The 24,582-nt window shown below is 40.2% G+C and overlaps 1 protein-coding gene across 1 annotated transcript in view; it reads right to left on the bottom strand.

Annotated features, from left to right (window-relative positions):
• The window catches only part of DEPTOR (DEP domain containing MTOR interacting protein), a 190,501-nt gene that overhangs the window by 60,692 nt on the left and 105,227 nt on the right, over nt 1-24,582 (bottom strand). Inside the window, exon 4 of the mRNA XM_049773454.1 lies at nt 9,450-9,628. Coding sequence (XP_049629411.1) covers nt 9,450-9,628 — 179 coding nt within the window. The remainder of the gene's footprint in view (nt 1-9,449; nt 9,629-24,582) is intronic.

Genomic DNA, 24,582 nt, shown 5'->3' with positions numbered 1-24,582 from the left:
AAAAAAAAAATCCTTGATTTCCCTTCCTTTCATCTCCATTCCTTTCTTTTTCCTTCTTTCTCTCTCCCTGTCCCCTCTTTTTGTTTTTGTTAGGCTACTCCAGGCTTAGGTTGAACTGTCAGTGGCCTTAATTACAGAAAAGAGAGCAATGGTTCCTATTTGGATCCGGCATCAACCTTTCTTTGAAGACATTCTGAGTTCTCTCTTCATGACTATCAGGATGAATATCTCAGCTACTGTCTTTCTGTGCTCTACTGGAGAATGATATCATCATAACCAACTACTCTCAGTAGCTGAAAGGATTAGAAAAATAATATACATAAGACAACTTTGTGTATTGCCTAGTGTTATATAAATATGCTTTTAAAACAAAAGAAAAAGAAAAAGGACTTTATGAAGTGTTAAACTATTGATGTGTACTGACTAAATCTCTAAAAGAGGAAATTATATGCCTGAACACAGCAGCAGTAGCCTGATTATCCTGGGTCAGCTGCCACAGCTGTAAGCAATTTGCCCACGTGATTATCTGAAGTCCATCTCCCTTCATTTAAGGATAAGATAGCTGGGGAGCAGCAAAGGGCTGTTAAGGGAGTTTTTCTAAACAAGAGTCAAAAAATGTGCTCACCACTTGCAAAAAAGAAGATACACAAAAGCTCAAGGCACTGGTCATTATTTGGTGAAAGGCAATCTTAAATATTTCATAGGCTGTTAAATTTTATGGTTGTAGTATCTACCAGTCTGTAAGTCTAATGTTACAAAAGTTGAGGGTTTTTTTTTCTTAATATAGGATAGGCATTCAATCTTACTTAGTGGATAAGAGCCAGGCTATCTTGACTTGAATTCTGAGCCTACATTTTGCTACTCTTGCCTTCAGCAAGTAGCATGATCTCATCTTACCAATAAAAAAAGATCATAATGCCTTATTCATAGTTATTGATGGGAATAAATGAATAAATGCATAGGGTGTTTAGAACAGCAGCAAGCAGAAAGTAAATTGTTTAGAGTTGCTTAGTTGACACACGTTACCTAGCATTTGATGGCCATAAGCGGTAGATACTGCGCAAAAAACTTTTGCCTACTACTAACACTTAATTCTCTTAACAGATCTGTGCAGGAAAGTTACCATTGCAGCTCTTACAAGAATGTTCTGCTGTGGAGCTAGCCAAAGACTATGGGAGCCTGACTTTGGAATGGTTCTCTAAGTTACTGATGTAGCAACTCTGCCCACCTGGGACACCAAATTCTGCTTACAAGTCTGTCCACACTACACAAACACTTTGATTTACAAAGAACAAGAGTTTCCTTCTGAGAGTCTTGAACGCTGACAGTTGGGATTGAGTAGAAAAAAATGGATACTTCATGCACACTGCCTGCCTTCCCAGAAAACTCTTGCTCTGAGTCTTGAAAAGGCTTCCTGACATGGGTATTGCACAAATAATACCTACGTATGGCTATGGAAGGAAAGAGCCAGCAATTGTGCTCCTAGGAGAAATAACTGTGGAAACCTGCTCCTGGTTTCCCCCTGATAAACACCTGATGTATTTTCCTCTCTTGCTGGTCCTCTTTCATGTCCTTTTGTTGTAACACATTTTACTATGAGTCCAACTATATGGTGAGTCCTTCCTTTATATGTGGGTAACCATAGGATCTCAAAACAAAACAACTGAAAGGTATATAATGTGATTCTCACTTCATAAATTAAAACACCCAAATATCAACACTGTCACTCAGCAGATGAGAATCTCCATTCTAATTCTGTCTTCAATGATCATGCTCATTCCATGGTTCCTGGTAGCCATGCCCAATGACATTCATTCGGAATCAAGGAAAATGTCTTTCTTTTTTGTTTGTTTTCGTTTGTTTGTTTGTTTGTTTGGGGGCCACACCTGGTGACGCTCAAGGTTATTACTGGCTCTGTGCTCAGAAATCACACCTAGCAGACTCGGGGGAGGGGGACATATGAAATGCCAGGGAACCCAGGTCTGTCCCAGGTCAGCCACATGCAAAGCAAATGACGTACCACTGTGCTATTGCTCCAGCCTGGAAAATGTCTTTCTAAGACACTATACCTAGTAGTAAATGGCTACCTATGCAACCTTGGAAAAACATCTTCAAGGCTTTGAAACTATAAAGTCAGAGTAATGATACCAATACACAAAACTGCCAAAAAGTGATATAAAACTAGTTAAAATTTCCTAAGCGGGTCTAACGTAGAATTCCTGATTTGAATCTAGGAAGCCAACTTTATCCACAAAGTATAAAGGTGGTTTTCCTTAATAATAAACTTAAGACCTTATTTTTTATTTTATTTTATTTTGGTTTTGGGGTCACACCCAGCAGTGCTCAGGGGTTACTCCTGACTCTACACTCTGAAATTGCTTCTGGCAGGCTCGGGGGACCATATGGAATGCTGGGATTCAAACCACCGTCCTTCTGCATGCAAATGCCCTACACCATGCTATCTCTCCAGCCCCAAGACCATATTTATTTATTTATTTATTTTGGTTTCTGGGTCACACCCGACGGGGCTCAGGGGTTACATCTGGCTCTGAGCTCAGAAATTGATCCTGGCAGGCTCTCTCAGGGAACCATATAGGATGCCGGAATTCGAACCACCATCCTTTCGCATGCAAGGCAAATGCCCTATCTCCATGCTATCTCTTCGGCCCCAAGACCTTATTTTTTTAATTGAATCACCATGAGACTCAGAGTTAAAACGTTATTGATGATTGAGTTTCAGTCATACAATGTTTCAATACCTACCCCTTCACAAATTAAATTTCCTGCCACCAATGTCCCCAGTTTCCTTTTTGTTCCCCACCCTTAGCATGTCTCTATGGCACACTTCTCTCTCTCTCTCTCTCTCTCTCTCTCTCTCTCTCTCTCTCTCTCTCTCTCTCTCTCTCTCTCTCCTCTCTCTCTCTGTGGCACACTTTTCTCTTCTCTCTCTCTCTCTCCCCCCTCTCTCCCTCTCCCCCTTCTCTCTCTTCCTTTATTCTTGTTGGGCACCATGGTTTGCAATACTGCTACTGAATGGATATCATACATATCACTCTACCTCCTTTCAGTACCTAGTTCTTGTCCCTTTCCAACTATCATTGACCTTAGTTATTAACATAATATTTCAGAGCTTTGCATAAGTCACTAACTGCCATTTGTGATCAGTATTAACACATATATAGTATGGCCATATTTCATAAAACAAAGATGAAAAATTAACTGCTATGTTAGGAAGGAAGCTAGGACTCCATTGGACTCCCCACTTCCTACAGAGAATACAATCCTCCTGCAGCTGTAGAAAGCCAACTTTAGTGGTTAAGACTTGCTACCAACCATGCCTATTTTATCCTTTACAAGGAGACTTTATGGCATTTGTGTTGATAGCATTACAAAATTATGGCACAATTGAAATTTAATGAGTCACACTTTGAAAATAATTTGGAAACAATCCCTGGCATCCTCTACCTTCTAAGTGGGGTTGTATGGAATGAGTCACAATATAAATGGTAACTTTCTTCCCAGAACCTGGTATTACCTTTTGCTGTCTGGAGTAAAGACAGAAGAGCCTACTCTCACTTGAACCCACAGTGTTCACTGGAAACTCCTTCCCATTACTACAATTTTGAGTTCATAGTCTAAGCAATCACATTTTGAATATTACTACCAAGTGACTTCTGACAAAAGAGTGTACAGATAATATGAAAGATTAAAATATTTGATATATTTGTATTATAAATATTTTATCTAAATATATTTTATATATTATCTATATAGAATATCCTTGTTTTCTTATCTGTAAAACGGAGAGGTGATAAAAAAGCTCTGCCCTCTATTTAACAATACTATATTATTTATTTTCAAAATCTGGTATAAGAGCTCATAGACAGGGTTATTATGTATGCTTTGCACGCAAGAGGCCCAAGTTCAACCCCCCAAACACTGCTGAGAGCAATCGCTGCGCAAAGTGCAGATATCAACCCCTGAATAACAGTCTGTGTACACCCATCCAAAAAATGTGTTAAGGTGTTGAAGCAATAGTACAGCAAGCACAAGAGTACAGCTGTCTTGCATATGGCTAAAGTGGGTTCCATTTCTGAGCTTAAGACCCACTAGGAGTGATCCATGAGTGCAGAGGCAGAAGTAAGACTTGAGCACTATGGCATATGGTGCCCAGATAAACAAACAAAACAAACATACAAAATATATTAAGATGGTGGTTCTTATGCTTTATGTTCTTATTTCGATGAAATAAAATCTAACAACTTTTAGAATATATAAATCTAGATAACCTAGATAATTTAGATAAATCTAGATAATTTAGAACATCTTCCTCAAAGAGTTTGAGAAATTTATAAGTTGGTGTCATTAAATGATTAAAATAGTGCTGTAAAAATAAAAAAGTAAACCATAAACCATAAAACTCCCTTTCTACTGTTGCCCAACTCCTTTATGTAAGGGCTATAGTCTCCTTAAATGTCCCAACTAGACTATAAGATATTCAGATCCAGATATAAGATATTCAGATACAGATATAAGATATCCAGATCTGTATAGTTTTAAATTTTATTTCCTAAGATCAACACTGGGTAAAATCCTGGTGGCCCCAGAAACTCTGGTCATTTGTCTTGAGCATTAAACTGGCCAACCCACACATCTGGGTCACTAAGCACCACTTAGAAGGTTCCTACTTCCAAACCCCTTTCCCAATGATACAAGTATTAGTTTTTATATTGACTTTTAGGATGAAAATCTGGTCCCCAGTTCTTTTCTAGCTGTGAAAGGCCTACATATTTCAGTTATATTAGTAAATCTGGCTGTGGAAGACACATGTCAAGGTCACTAGTGAAGGGGCCCAGGAGATCAAATGGTGCCGAAGTTTGAACCCTGATAGGCCCTTGAAAGACAAGCACCTTATTCCCTTATTTCTCTGGCTCTCAGCTATATTAATAAATGGACAAGACACTTTAAGGTGGGAGGAGGAATGCTGGTTACAAACCCAACTCCCCATACATGTGAAGTATATATGCTACCACTCAGTAATCTCCCCAGTTCTGCCTGAACTTGCTTTATATCTGCCTATTTCCTCCAATTGGGTTTCTCTGAGATTATCTTCACTATACTGATCAGATTAGGTAAATGACTAATAACTGGGGAAGTGGGAGTCCAGAATCTATACTTGATTCCAGCTGTCCTCTAGTTGTTACAGCAGCCTTTGCCTCTAGGCATTCATACCCTTATGTAATTCTCTCTCATGTTCAATAGGGCTGACCTGGTATTTCAACAGCACACTGAGACAAAGGCAGCCTGGACAGCATGTGACCTCAAGGCCCAGCTAGAAAACACTGAGGCATCTGTCTCGCATTCTCTTAGACCACTCCCTCTACAAGAAGCCAGGTGGCTTGTCACGAGAATTTCCAAGTAGTCTGATGAAGAGGTCCATACAGCGATGGACTTCAGATTCTTGCCAAGAGCCAGCAACAGCTTCTTAGGCACACAGTGAGCCACTGTGGAAGAAAATCCCTGTCTGCCAAACCTCCTAATGACTGTTACCCTGAGTGACATCTTGAGTAGATCTTCAGGGGAGACCCCATTCCAGAACCACCCAACTAAAACTCTCTCAAATTCCTCATCCACAGAAATGGTATGAGGCAATAGGTCCTTATTAATGTTTTATGCCATGACATTTGAGCCAATTGCTTATGGAATAATACGTAACCAATTTAGTCTTTAAGCAACAGGTCATGTTGCACCACTAAGAGGTGGCCCTAAAAGGAAAGTGAAACTCCAGTGGACCATGGTTCAACAAAATTTCCATTATCCCTTTCCAATAAACCTTGTAAGAGGCATCTACTTGCCATCTGGGTCTGACCAGCTGGCTTCCTGGAGTAGTTGTATATGGAAATTGTGAAGCTAACTCATATCCAGCAGAAGTTTTTAGAAACAGGACAAAAATATGCTGTTCTCTTTATGTCTGTCCTCATTTGTAAAACGTAACATATCCAGAGTAGATGCTTCTTAGATCTGGGTCCTGGAAGGCACTTACATGGACATAAATCTTGGTATATGCCTGGATACCATGTGTCCATTCAGAGGCACAGGTAAATTCTAGAAGTATAAATGAAATAAATTCTTGCTGTAAGTCTCAGGTGTGGGGATGGGTGCAGAGAAGGAAGAGATGGATGGGAAGGGAAATAGGCAAGGCTGGTTCAATATATGCAAATCAATTAATATACCATATCAACAAAAATAAAGATAAAAATCAATATAGTCATGTCAATTGATACAAAGATAAGATAGAATCAAATATCAATTCATGATTTAAAAATAACCTCTAGAAATTAAGGATAGGGAATGGAGAGATAATACAGCAGACAAGGTTCTTGCCTTCCATGTGGCTGACCCACATTCAGTCCCTGGTGTTTGTATGGTCCCCTGCACCTACCAACAGTGTACTCTGAGAGCTTGGAGTAATACCAAAAAACAGCCAGATGTGGTCCAAAAGGCAACAACCAACATTTAAACAAATAAACAAACAAAAATAATAGAAGGAACATAGTTTAAGACAGTAATGGCCATCTACAAGAAACTCACAAATAACATAATAATAAAAAATCCTGGTTTAAAAAAAATCCTGGGTTTGACAACCATGACTGTACAGAACTTACTCTGGGACCAATAAAAAAGCCCTAGTCTAGACTTTGGTCTATGACCTGCACAACAACCAAGATCTCTAATTCCAGAGGTCTGACTAAGACAACTGCAACTGAACAGGTCTTCTGGAAACATAATAAAAGACTCTATCCTACACTTCATCCTAGGATAAGTGCAAAAACCAAGACCAACAACTACAGAAGACTGATTAAAACAACAGTGATGGAACAGAACTTCTAGAACTGTAAAGAAAGACTTCATCATAGGCTCCATTCTTTGACCTGTGCAGATACCAAGATCTCTAGATACAGAGGTCTGATTTTATCATCCATGACTGAACAGAAGTTTTCCATAGACCACAAAAGGACCTAGGGGAGAGTAAATGAACATATATGGAGTCTGTAGTTATTCCCATGACAATATATTTCAAGGGCAGAGAAACCCTGTATCTCTTAGGCCAAGGAATCCCCTATCTAATTTCCTCAATATTTACTGTGCCTATGCAGAAAGGAAAAAAAAAAAGAAGCAGCACAAAATAATTTGGGGGGGGGCAGAGAGATAGCACAGCAGCGTTTGCCTTGCAAGCAGCTGATTCAGGACCAAAGGTGGTTGGTTCGAATCCCCGTGTCCCATATGGCTCCCCGTGCCTGCCAGGAGCTATTTCTGAGCAGACAGCCAGGAGTAACCCCTGAGCGCCGCCAGGTGTGACCCAAAAACCAAAAAAATAAAAATAAAAAAATTGGGGGGGGGGTTGTTATTGTTGTTGCTGTTATTGTTTTCATTTTGTGTGCTTTTTTTTGTCTTTATTTCAGGACCGTGGTTATTGTGTGGTGGTTGTCTTTATTGCTGTGGTGCTTTTTGGATTTTTTTTTTGTTTCATTTTTCTTTTTGTATTGTGTTTCTCTTCCTTTTTCCCTTTCTTCTCTCAAATTAATATTTAATATTTATAGCCTCTAGAAGGACTCTGCTCATTGTTTGATTTTTTACCCTACTTACAGTACATGCCTCGCATATGAATAAATGGGGTTCGATTTCATTATCCCATATGGTATCTCAAGTAACACTAGGAGTAATTCCTGAGGGTAGAACCAGGAGTAACCACTAAGTATTGCTTGTATGGCCCCAAAACAACAAAATGTAACCATTGTCACTCATAATTAGGGAAATGCAAACTAAAACAATAGTGAGATAGCATCTTATGGCAGTGAGAATAGCACATATCAAGTATGGAAATAGCCAGTGTTGAAGGGCTTGTGTCTCTCATCCACTGTTGGTGGGTATGTCATCTGGTTTAGCCTTCATGGAAGGCAGTAGAAAGATCTTGTCCCTCTCACCTCCTGAGCGCTGCCAGGTGTGACCCAAAAACCAAAACCAAAAAAAAAGAAGTTGTGGTACATACAGAATATCATGCAACTCTAACAAAGAAGAAAATCTTGCCATTTGCCATGACATAGATGGAGCTAGAGGATAACAGGCTGAGAAGAGTGAGTCATATGGAAAGGGATAAATACAGAATGACCTCTCCCATGTGTGGGATTTAAAGATACACAGCAAAATGGGCCAGACCCAGATTCGATTCTTGACATTCCTATATGGTCTCTGAGCCCACCAGGAACAATTTCTGAGTGCAGAACCAGGAGTAACCTCTGAGTGCTGCCAGGTATGGCCCACCCAACCCACAAAAGAAAGATACACAGCAAAGTGGCCACAATGGATCCAAGGCAACACAATGGGAGAACTGATGCACAAAACTGAATTGGGGGGCTGGAGAGATAGCACAAGCGTAGGGTGTTTGCCTTGCACGCGGCCAACCTGGACAGACTCGGGTTCAATCCCTGGCATCCCATATGGTCCAATGAGCCTGCCAAAAGTGATTTCTGAGGACAGAGCCAGGAGTAGCCACTGAGTGCTGCCGGGTGTGGTCCAAAAATCAAAAACAACAACAGCAAAAAAAAAAAAAAATCTGAGTTGGGGCAAGTGTAGCAAGATACAAACACTAGAGTCCTGGGTGAAGAGATGTGGGTTCACTGATGATGGGTGGTATTGGAATTATTTACAATATTATTAATAATATCATAGATCACACTACCTCAATCAATATAAAAAGGAAAAATCGGGGCCGGAGAGATAGCACAGTGGCGTTTGCCTTGCAAGCAGCCATCCCAGGACCAAAGGTGGTTGGTTCAAATCCCAGCGTCCCATATGGTCCCCCATGCCTGCCAGGAGCTATTCTTGAGTAGATAGCCAGGAGTAACCCCTGAGCATCGCCGGGTGTGGCCAAAAAAACCAAAAGAAAAAGAAAAAAAAAAAGGAGAAATAGAAAGCCTGTCTAGAGTACAGGCGGGGGTTGGGTGGGGAGGAGGGAGATTTGGGACATTGGTGATGGGAATGTTGCACTGGTGATGGGTGATGGGTGATGGGTGGTGTTCTTTACATGACTGAAACCCAAACACAATCATGTATGTAATAAAGTTGTTTAAATAGAAAAAAGTATCAAAAATTATTTTAAACTTTTGTTTTGTTTTTGTTTTGGGGTCACACCTGACAGTGTTCAGGGGTTTTCCTGGCTCTACGCTCAGAAATCGCTCCTGGCAGGCTCAGAGGACCATATGGGATGCCGGGATTCGAACCACCATCCTTCTGCATGCAAGGCAAACACCCTACCTCCATGCTATCTCTCCGGTCCCTAAACTTTATTTTTTTTTAATATAAAAAGTATTTACCAAAACACTGAAATAAAATAAAAGATGGGAGGGGGTAGTGGTGTTCCCATAGCAAAAGCAACCCCATCTACTCACCATGCTGTATGATGCCATGATCCATGAGGCGGTGACAAAGTTGCTCACCTTCTTTCCTGGTGGTAGCTTCCCCTTCCTGGACTAACCAGTCCAGAAATTCAGATGCCATGAAGGTGCGCTCGTACTTAACTCCTTCCTCTTCCCGGGGCTGCAGAAGTGTGTTTTCAGGGCTCATCAACCTGAAAGAGAAGACACAAAACCAATGCAAACAGGAAAATAGCTCATCTTAAACCCAGTATTATAGGTTTTTTGGTGAAGCGTCACAACAACTTTATCAGATCAATGTGGTTGTCAGGTGATGCGCAAGAAAAGGAAGTTTACTGTTTCAGAAGTAAACAAGATGCCTTTTTTTTTTCTCCTGGAAATGAGAAAAACTGGACATGTGAACCAAAATAAAGTTTATCCATCTTGAAAAGGAGTTAACAATTTATTGACTAAGCCCACTTAACCTTTTAGAAAGGTCACTGTTTTGGGACTGAGAGAAACAACTCTAAGAACCAGAGTGAATGTTTTGCATGCAGGAGCCCCAGGTTCAATCCCTGGTATCACACGGTTCTTGAGCAAAATTTTGAGGTCCCTCCATAACTACCAGGTATGGCACCAAATAAAAACAAATTAATTAATTAAAAGGCTACTATTTCTTTTTTTCTTTTCTTCCTTTCTTTTGCTTTATTTCTCCTTCCTTCCTTTCTTTTTGTTTGTTGTTTTATAGCTACGCCCATTGTGCTCAGTGTTTACTTCTGGTTCTAAAATCAGAACTCACTCTTGTCAGGGCTCTGGGAGACCATATCTGGGACTGCCAGTCAAATTAACATTGACCACCTGATCTGTTGTCTTATCACTCCAGCCCTTACCATTTCTTAAATGCATTACTTCTTTTGTGAAATCACTGTGCTAACAGGAAGACTACTGCTATTAATGAACCTATCTTTCCAAATTCCCATGTTGAAATGTTAAGCCCCAGAATGACTTCGCAGTTTCTAGTCCATGGGAACAAAGTGCTCAGTAGTAGATATCCAGTCTAAGGCATTTCTGTTAAATCAGCTTCACTAAGACAACTCCATGAATCATTCCATTACAATCTTGCTTCTCACCACCACCTGCTGCAGGATCTTTTGACTTGTCCTCACCATCTCCAAAATAATTCCCACTGGGGTCATGCATGGACCTCATTCTGATCAACCTGGAGGCCATTAGAAAGCCATCAGCCTCCTTTTCTCTACCATTCTGCCTATGTTTCCCTCCTTTTTCCCCCTGCCTCTTTCTTAGTTATTTTAGTGTTGCAATACTATCTTCCTGTCTTCACAGCTTTAAAGACTACCCTCCTTTGAGAGCCCAATTACCAAATGTCTCTATTCAGGGTCCAGAGATGGTACAGTGAGTAGAGCTTTTGTCTTGAACAAGGCCAAGCTAGGTTCAATCCCCAACATTCCCCCAAGGACCCCCTGAACATTGGAAAGTATTGCCTACAACCAAAATCAGATGTCTCTTTTCTAATCCCATAGTCCCTCAGTAAATGTTTTCATTCCTATGGCTTTAATGACGATCTCTGTTCCAAGATCCCCAAATATATAGCCTTAAATCAGGCAAAAAACAAAACAAAACAAAACAAAAAAAAAAACACCTCAATTCCAACTCTTTATAACCACATAGACACTTCAAACCGACAAGACCCAAGCTTTATTTGAGGTGAGGGTTGGGGGGGGGTCATATCTAGCAATGCTCAAGGATTACTTTTGGCTCTACCCTCAGGTAGAGGTGCTTAGCACCCTAAGGTGCTAAGGGGGATTATTTGGGATGCTGGAGATTGAACCCCAGTCAGTTACATGCAAAGCAAATAAATGCCTCACCCACTGTGCTATCACGCCAGTCCAATTTCAACTCTTCTTCTTCCAAAGAGTGCTTTCATTATTCAACCAAAAAAACCAAAACCTTGTGTCTCCATCCTCCTCATGCCCATTTAACCAATCAGCACAAACTCTAAATGTTATCCTACAAATGACTCCCATAATTTTCCCATCATTGGTACCTCTACTACCGTACACCAATATACCTTTAACGTAAGTACTTAGCATTGTCACAATAGGACCATATCCAGAACTCAGTCTTGTTCTCAACCCAACTTAAGTTCACACAAAGAAAATTCATTATCTTTTAAATACTATCACCTCAAAGTAAAATACTCCAGTTCAAGGGAAACCTCAGTATCTTCTCATTGTTTATATATAGCTGAAGAGAAAAATCCTCTCTATGGCCTATAGTGAATACATGCATGATCATGCCCACTGCTGCTTTATGACAATTCTTATCTCTGACTTTTATCAGTTGCTCAGTCATATCATGATTCATGTACCACTGGGTCTATGGAATGCTCTTTCCCTTCTTCTGCTATTCTTTAACTCGTCTACTTACTCCTTATCCTCTGTATCTCCGTTAATGTCAGTCATTATTAGACCACTCTCTGTACAATGAATTTTGATGATTATCAAATGATAGGCTATCTCTCCTACTTATGTTCCAATATTATAGACTTCTTGTTTGTCCATAAAACTCATCCTCATAGAACCTGCAACAATTACTATGCTATCTTCCTCTTTAAAATAACTTCTTGATAAAACTACTCCTGTCCTTTCAACGTAAGCTCATTTCTCCCTTTTAGAAAATCATTCCAAGGACTGGGGCAGAGCTCAGTGATTTTAATTACCCCCTGTCTTACAAGTCTTAAAGCTTGCAAATCTGTGATTTCTGGCACCAGGAGTGATTTCTGGCTGTACTTCAGTCAACTACATGACAACACCACAACTAAAGGGGTGTAAGCTCTAGCAATGACCGCAAGTAAAATGTCTTAGCAACACAACAAGGAAATGACTCCTGGCAAGCACCTGTGTGAACATCACAACTAGAGAATGAGAACCCAAGCAAGCACTGGAACTAGAATATATGTGTGTGCGCTTCAACTGAAGAATTCCCTGGGGCCAGAGAGATAATTCAGCAGGTAGGGCGCTTGCCTTTCAGATTCAATCCCCAGCACTGCAGAGCCCCACTAGGCTGACTGTAGATTCAAGAGTAAGCCCTCTACACATCTGGATGTGCTTCCCCCCAAATAAAAAATAAACAAAAAAGTAGCCTGGCTAGTACTAACGTCAACAGAGCAAGCACCTGAATCCAATGGTGTGACCTGCCTATGAGTTACACAGCTAAAATGAGTGATGGCATCACAACATCAACCATGAAGGTGGAGTAAAGCAATACATACCTACATACCTCTGCTCTTCACAAATGAACAATAACTGGCAGAACAAATTTTACCATTTCCTTCTAGAGCAGGAAGAAACATTAGGGGAAACTGTAATGCAGTTTCTGCCACCACTTGAGAAAAATGTCATTCTCATTAAAATGAAAAAAGAATGAATCACAGAACTCAGTTGCAAGGCAGAGACTAGGGTCATTTAAATGCAAATAATTTTTTGCAAATAAATTTTTATATGGTTCTATAAATTATTCTTTTGGAGGTAACTGGCTTATTAAACAAATGACTATTCATATGTAATTATTTTTTTTGTTTGTGGGCTACTTCCACCTGTACTCAGGTTTTGCTCCTAATTCTATGCTCAAGGTTCACTCCTGGCAGGCTCAGGAAACCATATAGTAGGGTGTCAGAAATTGAACCTGGGTAAGCAACATGCAAGGCAAGCACCTTACTTGGTGTGTTATTACCCCAGCCACCATATGTAAGTGATCACTTTTTTCTTTATTTTGGGGCCACACCTGGTGATGCTCAGGGGTTACTCCTGGCTACGTGCTCAGAAATTGCTCCTGGCTTAGGGGACCATATGGGATGTTAGTGTGGGCAAGGCAGATGCCTTATATCTTGCGCCACCACTCCGGCCCCATATGTGATCACTTTTAATGCTTTCTAACTTAGGTCCCAAACCTATTGAGGAAAAAACACGAGGCTAGATTTTTGAAGACTTACGTTGATTCTTAGTTTAAGAAGGGATTATTTAGAAGCTGCCAGATGTAAAGCAAGGTGCTTTTCCCTTTTTTCTCACAATTTCCTCTAATAAATATCTTCACCCAGATGTTATGAAAAGCATGTGACTGAAATAACTTTTTAATACAGAAGACAATTTTTAAACAAAGTGTTACTAATCTCACCTGTGTGCCTACATGAGGTAAAATGAATTTATGCCCAATTGCTGGAAACTGATGAAAATAGGAACTCCTTAGTTTGTTCCCCTCTTCCTACAAGAATACTTAGAGTTCTGCAAGTCTATAATTTGGAAGTCATGGGAAGGGTCCACCCTGCAATAAGAAAATAAAGCAGACAGAGCTCTGCCACAAATAAATCACTGAATATTTCCTGGCTTCTGTGCCCACAGACTCATTCTATATGGTAAGGATCCCACAGTGTGGGGTTGTCAGGATTCCCTCAGTGCATGCAGATTTATTTTATAAAACTATCTTCTTTCACCCCACCCCAAACCTAGGTAATATCTATTGTATTTCCTTCTCTGAGTTGTTGTTTATCAAAAATTTTTGCAAAACCACTCTATCACCACTAATGCCCTAAGTATCTAAATCTTTGCTTTTATTGTAAGATTATTTATAGGGGCTGGAGTGATAGCAATAGCAGGGCATTTGCCTTGCATGTGGCCAACCTGAGACAGACCCGGGTTCAATTCCTGGCATTCCATATGGTCCGCAGAGCCTTCCAGGAATGATTTCTGAGTGCAGAGCCTCCTAGGAGTAAACCCCCGAGTGCCATTGCGTGTGGCCCAAAAACAAACAAAAATCTATTTATAGTCTATTGGAGAATAAAACTCATTATAAAACTTTGTTTTTCACCACAGAAGATGGATTAAAATGACACGGAGGTAACAGAACCTCTAGAACCACAAAGACTGACTTCATCATAAGTCCCACCTCAGGATCTGTGCAGATACTGAGACCTCTAAACACAGAACAGAAGTCTTCCACACACCAAAAAAAAAAAAAAAAAAAAACCACCACCGGGAGAGTAAAGGTTCCTGAGCAAAGTCTAGTGTTGATCCCATGACAGTATGCTCCAAGGACGGAGAAACCCCATATCTCTTAGGCCAAGTGAATTCCTTTTCGAATGACCCCAATATTTACTGTGCCAGGGCAGGAGGGAAAAAATAAAAATACAAAAAGCACAAAACCTTGGTTATCTATATATTTTTTTACCTCCATTTATTATTGTTATTACTATTTTTATTCACCTATCTATTTTGGTCGATTTCTCTGTTTGGGAATGAGTATTGAAATTGTCCCCAATCATACTTATATTTTCTCTTCCTTTCTTTTCTTTCGTTATGTGCTATGCCATGTTTCTCATTTCAAGACCATGGCGTGTTTTTTTTGTTTGTTTGTTTTTGTTTGTTTTTTTTTTGTTTTGCTTTTTGTTGTTTGTTGGTTTGCCTGTTTTTTTTTTGTTTTTTTTTTTTTTTTTGTGGTGCTTATCGATATAGCTCGAGCCCTCACTGGATATTTGACACTTCTTTTGGTACTGGTGGAGTATTTCACCTTCTTTTTCTCCATCTCTCATATCGTTGATGAGAGCCTCTAGAAGGATTCCGCCCAGTTTCGGGGTATTAGACCCTTACCCCAGTTTATTACTTTTCTCTTTTTCAAACAAAACCACGCAACTTGAACTAGCTAGTCCTGCCTCCAGTTAGAGGGGGAACTAAGGGAGGCATCAAGACCAAACAGGTGCAAGACTACTAAGTTGTGGGTTAGATACAGAGGGGACCACATATTCTAGCTGACCTGGGGTGAGGGAAGAGGAAATGGGAGGTAGGACAGAAACGGAGGTGTAGGGAGGACAATTTGGTGATGGGAATCCCCCCTGATTTTATGTAAATATGTACCTAAAATATTATTGTCAACACTATGTAAACCACTATGATCAAAATAAAAATTAAAAAAAAAAACTTTGGGGCCGGGCGGTGGCACTGGAGGTAAGGTGCCTGCCTTACCTGCGCTAGCCTAGGAGACGGACAGCGGTTCGATCCCCCGGCGTCCCATATGGTCCCCCAAGCCAGGAGCGACTTCTGAGCGCATAGCCAGGAGTAACCCCTGAGCGTTACTGGGTGTGGCCCAAAAACAAAAACAAAAACAAAAACAAAAAAAAAAACTTTGTTTTTCAGCATGCAGCAGTATTCATTGAAATTTTTTATTGAGGGAATGGGAAAGAAAGTGGCAATCACCACAGGGCATTTAAAGGCTTCTTCTGATGCAGAGCTCAGGGATTTATCCCATAAGGCTTAGAGAAGCATGCCAGAGATAGAACTTGGGGCTCTTGCTTGCAAAGCATGTGCTCTAGTACTTGAGTTTTCTTCCCAACTCCCAAACAGCAAAGCTTAACTTAGAGACCAAAGGGATAGTAGAGAAACTTAAAGCCCCTGTCTTGTGACATGTGGTCAAAAGTGCAAATCCCTGTTATCCTACATGGGCTATGTATGATCCTATAAGTCCTGTTTATGTCTAACAGTTCTGCTATCTCTGATTTAAAGAAATTTCCATGTGCACCACAGGCAGGAGTGTGTGAGCACCATATAAATGGTATGATGATACACCACTGAAGTTACAGTGATATCTCAGTGCCACACCCAGAGTACTGGACCTCCAGCCAGTACATGTTTGAGCACCACTGTTGGGTTACACCTTATTTTACCTAAAACAAAGTTTACCTCTGGTTTCTTTGTATCTGTTTGTTTACAACTTAGTTTCACCCAAAACAAAGATTGTTTTACTTGTAAACCAGAGTGGATTTACTGCCCCACCCAGGGGTAATCTCTGTACTCAATAAAAACAGTAGTTCTGGCAGGGAGCTAGGCTTCATACTAGGTAGAAGACGGCCAGATTAACACATTTCACCCTCTGCCTGTCCTGGATTATTTCTTGTGTGACTCTGATTCAGACTCGTTCTCCTAGGCTTGGAGATACAGCGTGTGGGGTGATTTTACACACCACAACCATAAGTTTGTGCCTCAACCAACACATCCACCAGAGAGCACATGTACAAACTCACCTAAAGGGATGCAAACCTCAATATCACTATATTTGAGTGTGCAAGCACCACACATAAGAGCCCCAATGATATAGCAACAATATCAACAACAATATCAACATTTTATTTTATTTATTTTTTTGGTTTTTGGGTCACACTGGCAGCGCTCAGGGGTTACTTCTGGCTCTGCGCTCAGAATTTGCTCCTGGCAGGCTCGCTTGGGGGACCATATAGGATACTGGGATTCAAACCACCATCCTTCTGCATGCAAGGCAAAAGCCCTACCTCCATGCTCAGGCCCTGATATCAACATTTTAAAACAACAAAAACAACAACATTTTGGAGCTGGAGTGATAGTAATGCAGGTATGGCATTTGCCTTGCACATGACCAACGTGAGTTCACTCTCTAACATTTATATGATCTACTGAACACTGCTAGGAGTGATCCCTCAGTACAGAGCCAGGAACAAGCCCTGAGCACAGCTGGGTGTGACCCCACAACAAACTAAACTTTTTTTAAAAGAAAAATATCAGAAGTGTATGCATGGGTAGAAAATGATTAAATGATCATTTTTTAATCTTACTTATTCTTTTTCAAGTTAATCCTTTTCTGTAATTTAATATATCATTAGAAATAGATAAAAACCGGCTATCCTTTGCAAAAGCTGGCTCCCTGTGTGTGACACCAGGCGGGGAAAATCCGCGAAAGTACACCGGCCCAGTGGGGCTCAGCTGTGAAAGACTGTGAGTGTGACCTGTCTATGTCTGTCTACTGTCCTCTTGCGTGAAACTCTTGCGAGTGGGGCAAAAAGAGGCTCAGAGGAGCACGGCCGCTCCGCTTCGCTACGCGGCCGTGCACTCTTTCTAAGGAAAGAACTCCATTGCAACAAGAAGGAAAAATCACACTAAGAACGGCGCTATATCACAGAAGCAAACATTTCTCTCTGGACTGTCTTCTCTGTTACATGCTCGGGCCTAAGATTTGACCCAGTGTGAGGCTTCATCCACGGAGGACTCCCCTCCCTTAGAGGCAAGTCAGCCCATCCAGAAAGGGAGGAGCCAGAGGAGTGTGCTGCCTACATCATATAGACAATGAATACCACTACAACACGTAGAAAAACCCACAATACAAATGTGACAATGGGGAAACAGCGCAGGCCAGCATCAGACATAGAGAATGAAGATGACAATTCTGAGGACCAGATAATGACTGAACAACTAATCAACCTCTCAGATAAGGACTTTAGACTAGCAATATGGAAGGTGCTCAACAGACTCCAAGAAACCATGGATCGAGTTGAACAGAACACTAATAAGAACCAAGAAAATATGAAGGCAGAAATGACAAAACTCCAAACTGAAATAACATGTCAACTAACAGGCCTGAAAAACTCAGTAAACGAAGTGAATGACAAAATGGATAAGCTCTGGGACAGGGTATCAGAAGCTGAGAATAGACTTGGTGCTGTGGAAGATGAGATACATAACAATTCCATACAGCAGGAGAGATTGGACAAAAAACTTAAAGCAAATGAGCAGACAATGGAAAAATTAGTCAAAGAATGGGAACAGACGAAAATAGAAGTCTATGATAAGATCAACAGAAACAACTTAAGAATCATTGGAGTCCCAGAGACCCAGGAAGAAAATTTCCAGGAAGAATCAATGGTCAAGAACATCATTAAAGAGAAACTTCCAGAGCTAAAGAATATATGTGATCAAATCCTGCATGCCCGAAGAGTACCGACCAAAAGAGACCCCAGAAAAACCACCCCAAGACACATCCTAGTCACAATGACAAATCCCACAGATAGAGACAGAATTCTGAAAACAGCAAGATCAAAAGGGGAAATCATGTTCAAGCAAGCTTCCCTGAGATTTACAGCAGACCTGTCACCAGAAACGCTCAATGCCAGAAAGCAGTGGTGGGATATTGTGACAAGACTGAATGAAATGAATGCTTCACCCAGAATACTATACCCAGCAAAACTCACTTTCCGGTTTGATGGAAGAATACATGGTTTCACAGACAAAAAACAGCTCAGAAACTTCACAGACACAAAACCAGTCTTAAGAGAAAAACTGAAAGACCTAATCTAAGACAAGACTACCCAAAAGACACACCAAATTTTGAAATAAAGATGGCGTTAAATCCCAGGACAATTCTTTCTCTCAACGTCAATGGACTAAATGCACCAGTTAAGAGACACAGAGTGGCTAAATGGATCAAAAAACTCAATCCAACCTTCTGCTGCCTACAAGAAACGCACCTGAATAGTCAGAACAAACATAGACTCAAAATAAAAGGCTGGAGAAAAGTTATCCAAGCAAACAACACCCATAAAAAAGCTGGAGTGGCCATACTAATATCAGATAATGCAAACTTTATACTCAGGAAGGTTGTAAGGGACAAAGACGGACATTTTATATTAATCAAGGGGTACGTAGAGCAGGAAGAATTCACTCTCCTAAACATATATGCACCGAATGAGGGGCCAGCAAAATATTTAATACAACTGCTGACAAATCTGAAAAATAATATCAACAACAACACAATAATTGTGGGGGACCTAAACACGGCTTTGTCAACACTGGACAGGTCAACCAGACTGAAACCCAACAAGAATATACTAGACCTGAGGAGAGAAATGGAAGAAAGAGGCCTAGTGGATATATATAGGACACTCCATCCCCAGAAACCTGGATACACATTCTTCTCCAATGTACATGGGACATTCTCCAGGATAGACTACATGCTGGCACATAAAACATACCTCCATAAGATCAAGAGGATAGAAATTTTGCAGGCTACCTTCGCTGACCACAAGGCTCTGAAATTATTTGTGAACTCCAAAGGGACTCAGAAGAAACACTTTAACACCTGGAAGTTAAACAGCCTCATGCTCAATAACCAGTGGGTCCGAGATGAAATCAAGGAGGAAATCAAAAGGTTCCTGGAAACAAATGACAATAAAGACACAAACTCTCAGAACTTATGGGACACAGCAAAAGCAGTACTGAGAGGAAAATTTATAGCTTTGCAAGCACACATCAGGAAGGAAGAAGGAGCTTACCTGAGTAGCTTAATGACACAGCTAATAGAACTAGAAAATGCTCAACAAAAGGACCCAAGAACAGGAAGACAGAAGGAAATAACAAAGCTGAGAGCAGAAATCAACGAAGTGGAAACTCAAAAAACAATCCGAAAGATCAACGAAAGCAGAAGTTGGTTCTTTGAAAAAATAAACAAGATTGATAGACCACTGGCAAACCTAACAAAGAAAGAGAGAGAGAGAAACTTGATAACTCGTATCAGGAATGAAAAAGGAGAGATCACTACTGATATGACAGAGATTCAAAGGGTAATCAGAAACTACTTTGAAAAACTCTACGCCACTAAAAATGAGAACCTGGAAGAAATGGATAAATTCTTGGACTCTTATAATCTTCCACGGTTGAAGGAAGAGGATGTAGCATATCTAAACACCCCCATCACCATTGATGAAATTAAAACAGTAATCAAATGTCTGCCGAAAAACAAAAGCCCAGGTCCAGATGGATTCACTAATGAATTCTATCAAACTTTCCAAGAGGAACTACTGCCAATCTTGGCAAGACTCTTTCATGAAATTGAACAAACAGAAACACTTCCAAATAGCTTTTATGAAGCCAACATCACCTTGATACCTAAACCAGACAGAGACGCTACCAAAAAAGAAAATTACAGACCAATATCACTGATGAATGCAGATGCAAAGATCCTCAACAAAATCCTGGCAAATAGGATTCAATGCCTCATTAAGAAGATCATCCACTACGATCAAGTAGGTTTCATCCCAGGAATGCAAGGCTGGTTTAACATCCGTAAATCTATCAACATAATACACAACATCAATAACAAGAAAAATAAAAACCACATGATCATATCAATAGATGCAGAGAAAGCATTTGATAAGGTCCAACACCCATTCTTGATCAAAACTCTCAGCAAGATGGGAATGGAGGGAACCTTTCTCAATATAGTGAAGGCCATCTACCACAAGCCAGTGGCAAATATTATCCTCAATGGAGAAAAACTGAAAGCCTTCCCTCTAAATTCTGGCACAAGACAAGGCTGTCCTCTCTCACCACTCCTATTCAACATAGCACTGGAAGTACTTGCTATAGCGATTAGGCAAGAAAAGGATATCAAGGGAATCCAGATAGGAAAGGAAGAAGTCAAGCTCTCACTGTTTGCAGATGACATGATACTCTACTTAGAAAACCCTAAAGACTCTATCAAAAAGCTTCTAGAAACAATAGACTCATATAGCAAGGTGGCAGGCTACAAAATTAACACACAAAAATCAATGGCCTTTCTATACACCAACAGTAATAAAGAAGAAATGGACATTAAGAAAACAACCCCATTCACAATAGTACCACACAAACTCAAATATCTTGGAATCAACTTGACTAAATATGTGAAGGACCTATACAAAGAAAACTATAAAACTCTGCTCCAAGAAATAAGAGAGGACACACGGAAATGGAAACACATACCCTGCTCATGGATTGGCAGGATTAACATCATCAAAATGTCAATACTCCCCAAGGCATTATACAGATTTAATGCCATCCCTCTAAAGATACCCATGACATTCTTCAAAGAAGTGGATCAGACACTTTTGAAATTCATTTGGAACAATAAACACCCTCGAATAGCTAAAGCAATCATTGGGAAAAAGAATATGGGAGGAATTACTTTTCCCAACTTTAAACTGTACTACAAAGCAACAGTTATCAAAACAGCATGGTATTGGAATAAGGATAGGTCCTCAGATCAGTGGAATAGGCTTGAATACTCAGAAAATGTTCCCCAGAGATACAACCATCTAATTTTTGATAAAGGAGCAGGAATTCCTAAATGGAGCAGAGAAAGCCTCTTCAACAAGTGGTGTTGGCACAATTGGATAGCCACTTGCAAAAAATTAAACTTAGACCCCCAGCTAACATCATGTACAAAGGTAAAATCCAAATGGATTAAAGACCTCGATATCAGCCCCAAAACCATAAGATATATAGAACAGCACATAGGCAAAACACTACAGGACATTACAGGCATCTTCAAGGAGGAAACTGCACTCTCCAAGCAAGTGAAAGCAGAGATTAACAGATGGGAATATATTAAGCTGAGAAGCTTCTGCACCTCAAAGGAAATAGTGCCCAGGATACAAGAGCCACCCACTGAGTGGGAGAAACTATTCACCCAATACCCATCAGATAAGGGGCTAATCTCCAAAATATACAAGGCACTGACAGAACTTTACAAGAAAAAAACATCTAACCCCATCAAAAAATGGGGAGAAGAAATGAACAGACACTTTGACAAAGAAGAAATACGCATGGCCAAAAGACACATGAAAAAATGTTCCACATCACTAATCATCAGGGAGATGCAAATCAAAACAACGATGAGATACCACCTCACACCCCAGAGAATGGCACACATCACAAAGAATGAGAATAAACAGTGTTGGCGGGGATGTGGAGAGAAAGGAACTCTTATCCACTGCTGGTGGGAATGCTGTCTAGTTCAACCTTTATGGAAAGCGATATGGAGATTCCTCCAAAAACTGGAAATCGAGCTCCCATACGATCCAGCTATACCACTCCTAGGAATATACCCTAGGAACACAAAAATACAATACAAAAACCCCTTCCTTACACCTATATTCATTGCAGCTCTATTTACCATAGCAAGACTCTGGAAACAACCAAGATGCCCTTCAACAGATGAATGGCTAAAGAAACTGTGGTACATATACACAATGGAATATTATGCAGCTGTCAGGAGAGATGAAGTCATGAAATTTTCCTATACATGGATGTACATGGAATCTATTATGCTGAGTGAAATAAGTCAGAGAGAGAGAGAAAAACGCAGAATGGTCTCACTCATCTATGGGTTTTAAGAAAAATGAAAGACACCCTTGTAATAATAATTTTCAGACACAAAAGAGAAAAGAGCTGGAAGTTCCAGCTCACCTCAGGAAGCTCACCACAAAGAGTGATGAGTTTAGTTAGAGAAATAACTACATTTTGAACTGTCCTAATATTGAGAATGTATGAGGGAAATGTAGAGCCTGTTTAGGGTACAGGCGGGGGTTGGGTGGGGAGGAGGGTGATTTGGGACTTGGGTGATGGGAATGTTGCACTGGTGATGGGTGGTGTTCCTTTTATGACTGAAACCCAAACACAATCATGTATGTAATCAAGGTGTTTAAATAAAAAAAAAATTAAAAAAAAAAAAAAAAAAAAAAAGAAATAGCTACTAGGCTGCTTTCCTAGGATTAGTAACAACTAAGCTAGTCTGAGCAATGAGAACTATTTTTGATGTAGTAAAGCCAAGGTACTTTGCAGAATGTGGAGCCAACAGCTGCCATACGTCTACTGTCACAGTGATAACATAGACAGCACAGGGGTGTCTGAGTAGATGACCACAGCAGTTCTGCTTATGGGTCTTTCCTATGCCACTTCACTGCTTCTGCCATTACTAAGTTGGGTCTATTTCTCTTTGAGATTTGCATGATCAACAAAAGGCAACGAATGTGACTTTATATGCCATGTAAGGTAAAATAAGTAAAAATATTTTTTAAAGATAAACTATAAAAAGTAAAATATGAATTTGCTAAACAGAGCCAATGACACTGTCAACATGGTAACAAAACTTCCTGGTAAGAAAATGGGCTGGTGGGTAGAAGGGAGGCTGGGGCATTAGTGAAGGGAAGTTAACAGTGGTGATGGCATTGGTTTTAGAACACTGTATGCCTGAAACTTTCAACAAATATTTATGTGGCCTTAATAAAAGTATCAACAATTTAAAAAAAAAACTGTTGTTATCGGGGCCAGAGAGAAGCATGGAGGTAGGGCATTTGCTTTGCATGCAGAGGACGGTAGTTCGAGTCCCGGCATCCCATATGGTTCCCCGAGTCTGCCAGGAGCAATTTCTGAGCATAGAGACATGAGTGTCCCCTGAGCGCTACTGGGTGTGAACCAACCCCCCCCCAAAAAAAAAACCAACAACAACAACAAAAATGTTACTATCTGGTTTGTTTGGGATTGTGTGCCATACTAAGGGGTGTTCAGAGATTAATTCTGGCTCTGTACTTCTTCCTGGCAGTGTTGAAGGGACATGTAGACCAGGGTTTAAATATGAAATTTAGGGGCTGGAGAGATAGCATGGAGGTAAGGCATTTGCCTTTCATACAGAAGGTCGGTGGTTCAAATTCTGGCATCCCATATGGTCCCGAGCCTGCCAGGAGCGAATTCTGAGCATGGAGCCAGGAGGAACCCCTAGGCACTGCCGGGTGTGACCCAAAGAAACAACAAAAATAAATAATAAATAAATAAATAAATAAATAAATATGACATGTATATGCCTGCAATCTGGACATCAGGCCATTTTAGTTATCCCTCCAACCAGGACTCTTTTGCATTTATTAGTTGAATATCATTATATACCCTGTACAGTTCCTTGACCAGACATATGACTTGCAAGTGTTTTCATCTCATTCCATTGTAAAACTTCAATCCTAGTGCAATCAATGTACACCACAGCTAGAACAGAACATGATTTAGCTACAATGATGATGATGTTGGAAAGTTTTCTAAATTGAGCCATATTTCCCCCCACTTTCTTAATGCCATTGTTTGTAGCCCCACCAGTTTTAACTTAACAGTTCAAGTTACTTATTTTTCTCTTTTATCACTGCATTTTGGTGTTCCATTTCAAAAACCTAACTCAAGGTTAAACATTGCCTAACTCAAGCCCACAATTTATTTTAATTTTTCTTTCCTTTTAAGGATTTTACTATTTTAGTTCATTTTTTGTTTATTTTTGCTTTATTTTGTTTCCTTCTAAGGATTTTACTATTTTAGTTGATATAGTTAGTCCAAGATCCATTTCAAGTTTTTTTTTTTTCTGTAAGGCAAAGGGAAAGAATAAAAACTCATTCTTGGGGCCAGAGAGATAGCATGGAGGTAAGGCGTTTGCCTTTCATGCAGAAGGTCATCGGTTCGAATCCTGTCATCCCATATGGTCCCCCGTGCCTGCCAGG

The sequence above is a fragment of the Suncus etruscus genome, chromosome 5 (assembly GCF_024139225.1).
Source record: "Suncus etruscus isolate mSunEtr1 chromosome 5, mSunEtr1.pri.cur, whole genome shotgun sequence".
In the NCBI taxonomy this organism is placed as follows: Eukaryota; Metazoa; Chordata; class Mammalia; order Eulipotyphla; family Soricidae; genus Suncus; species Suncus etruscus.
Note: the sequence above shows the minus strand (reverse complement) of the source record. Positions and strands in the feature narration are given on the sequence as shown.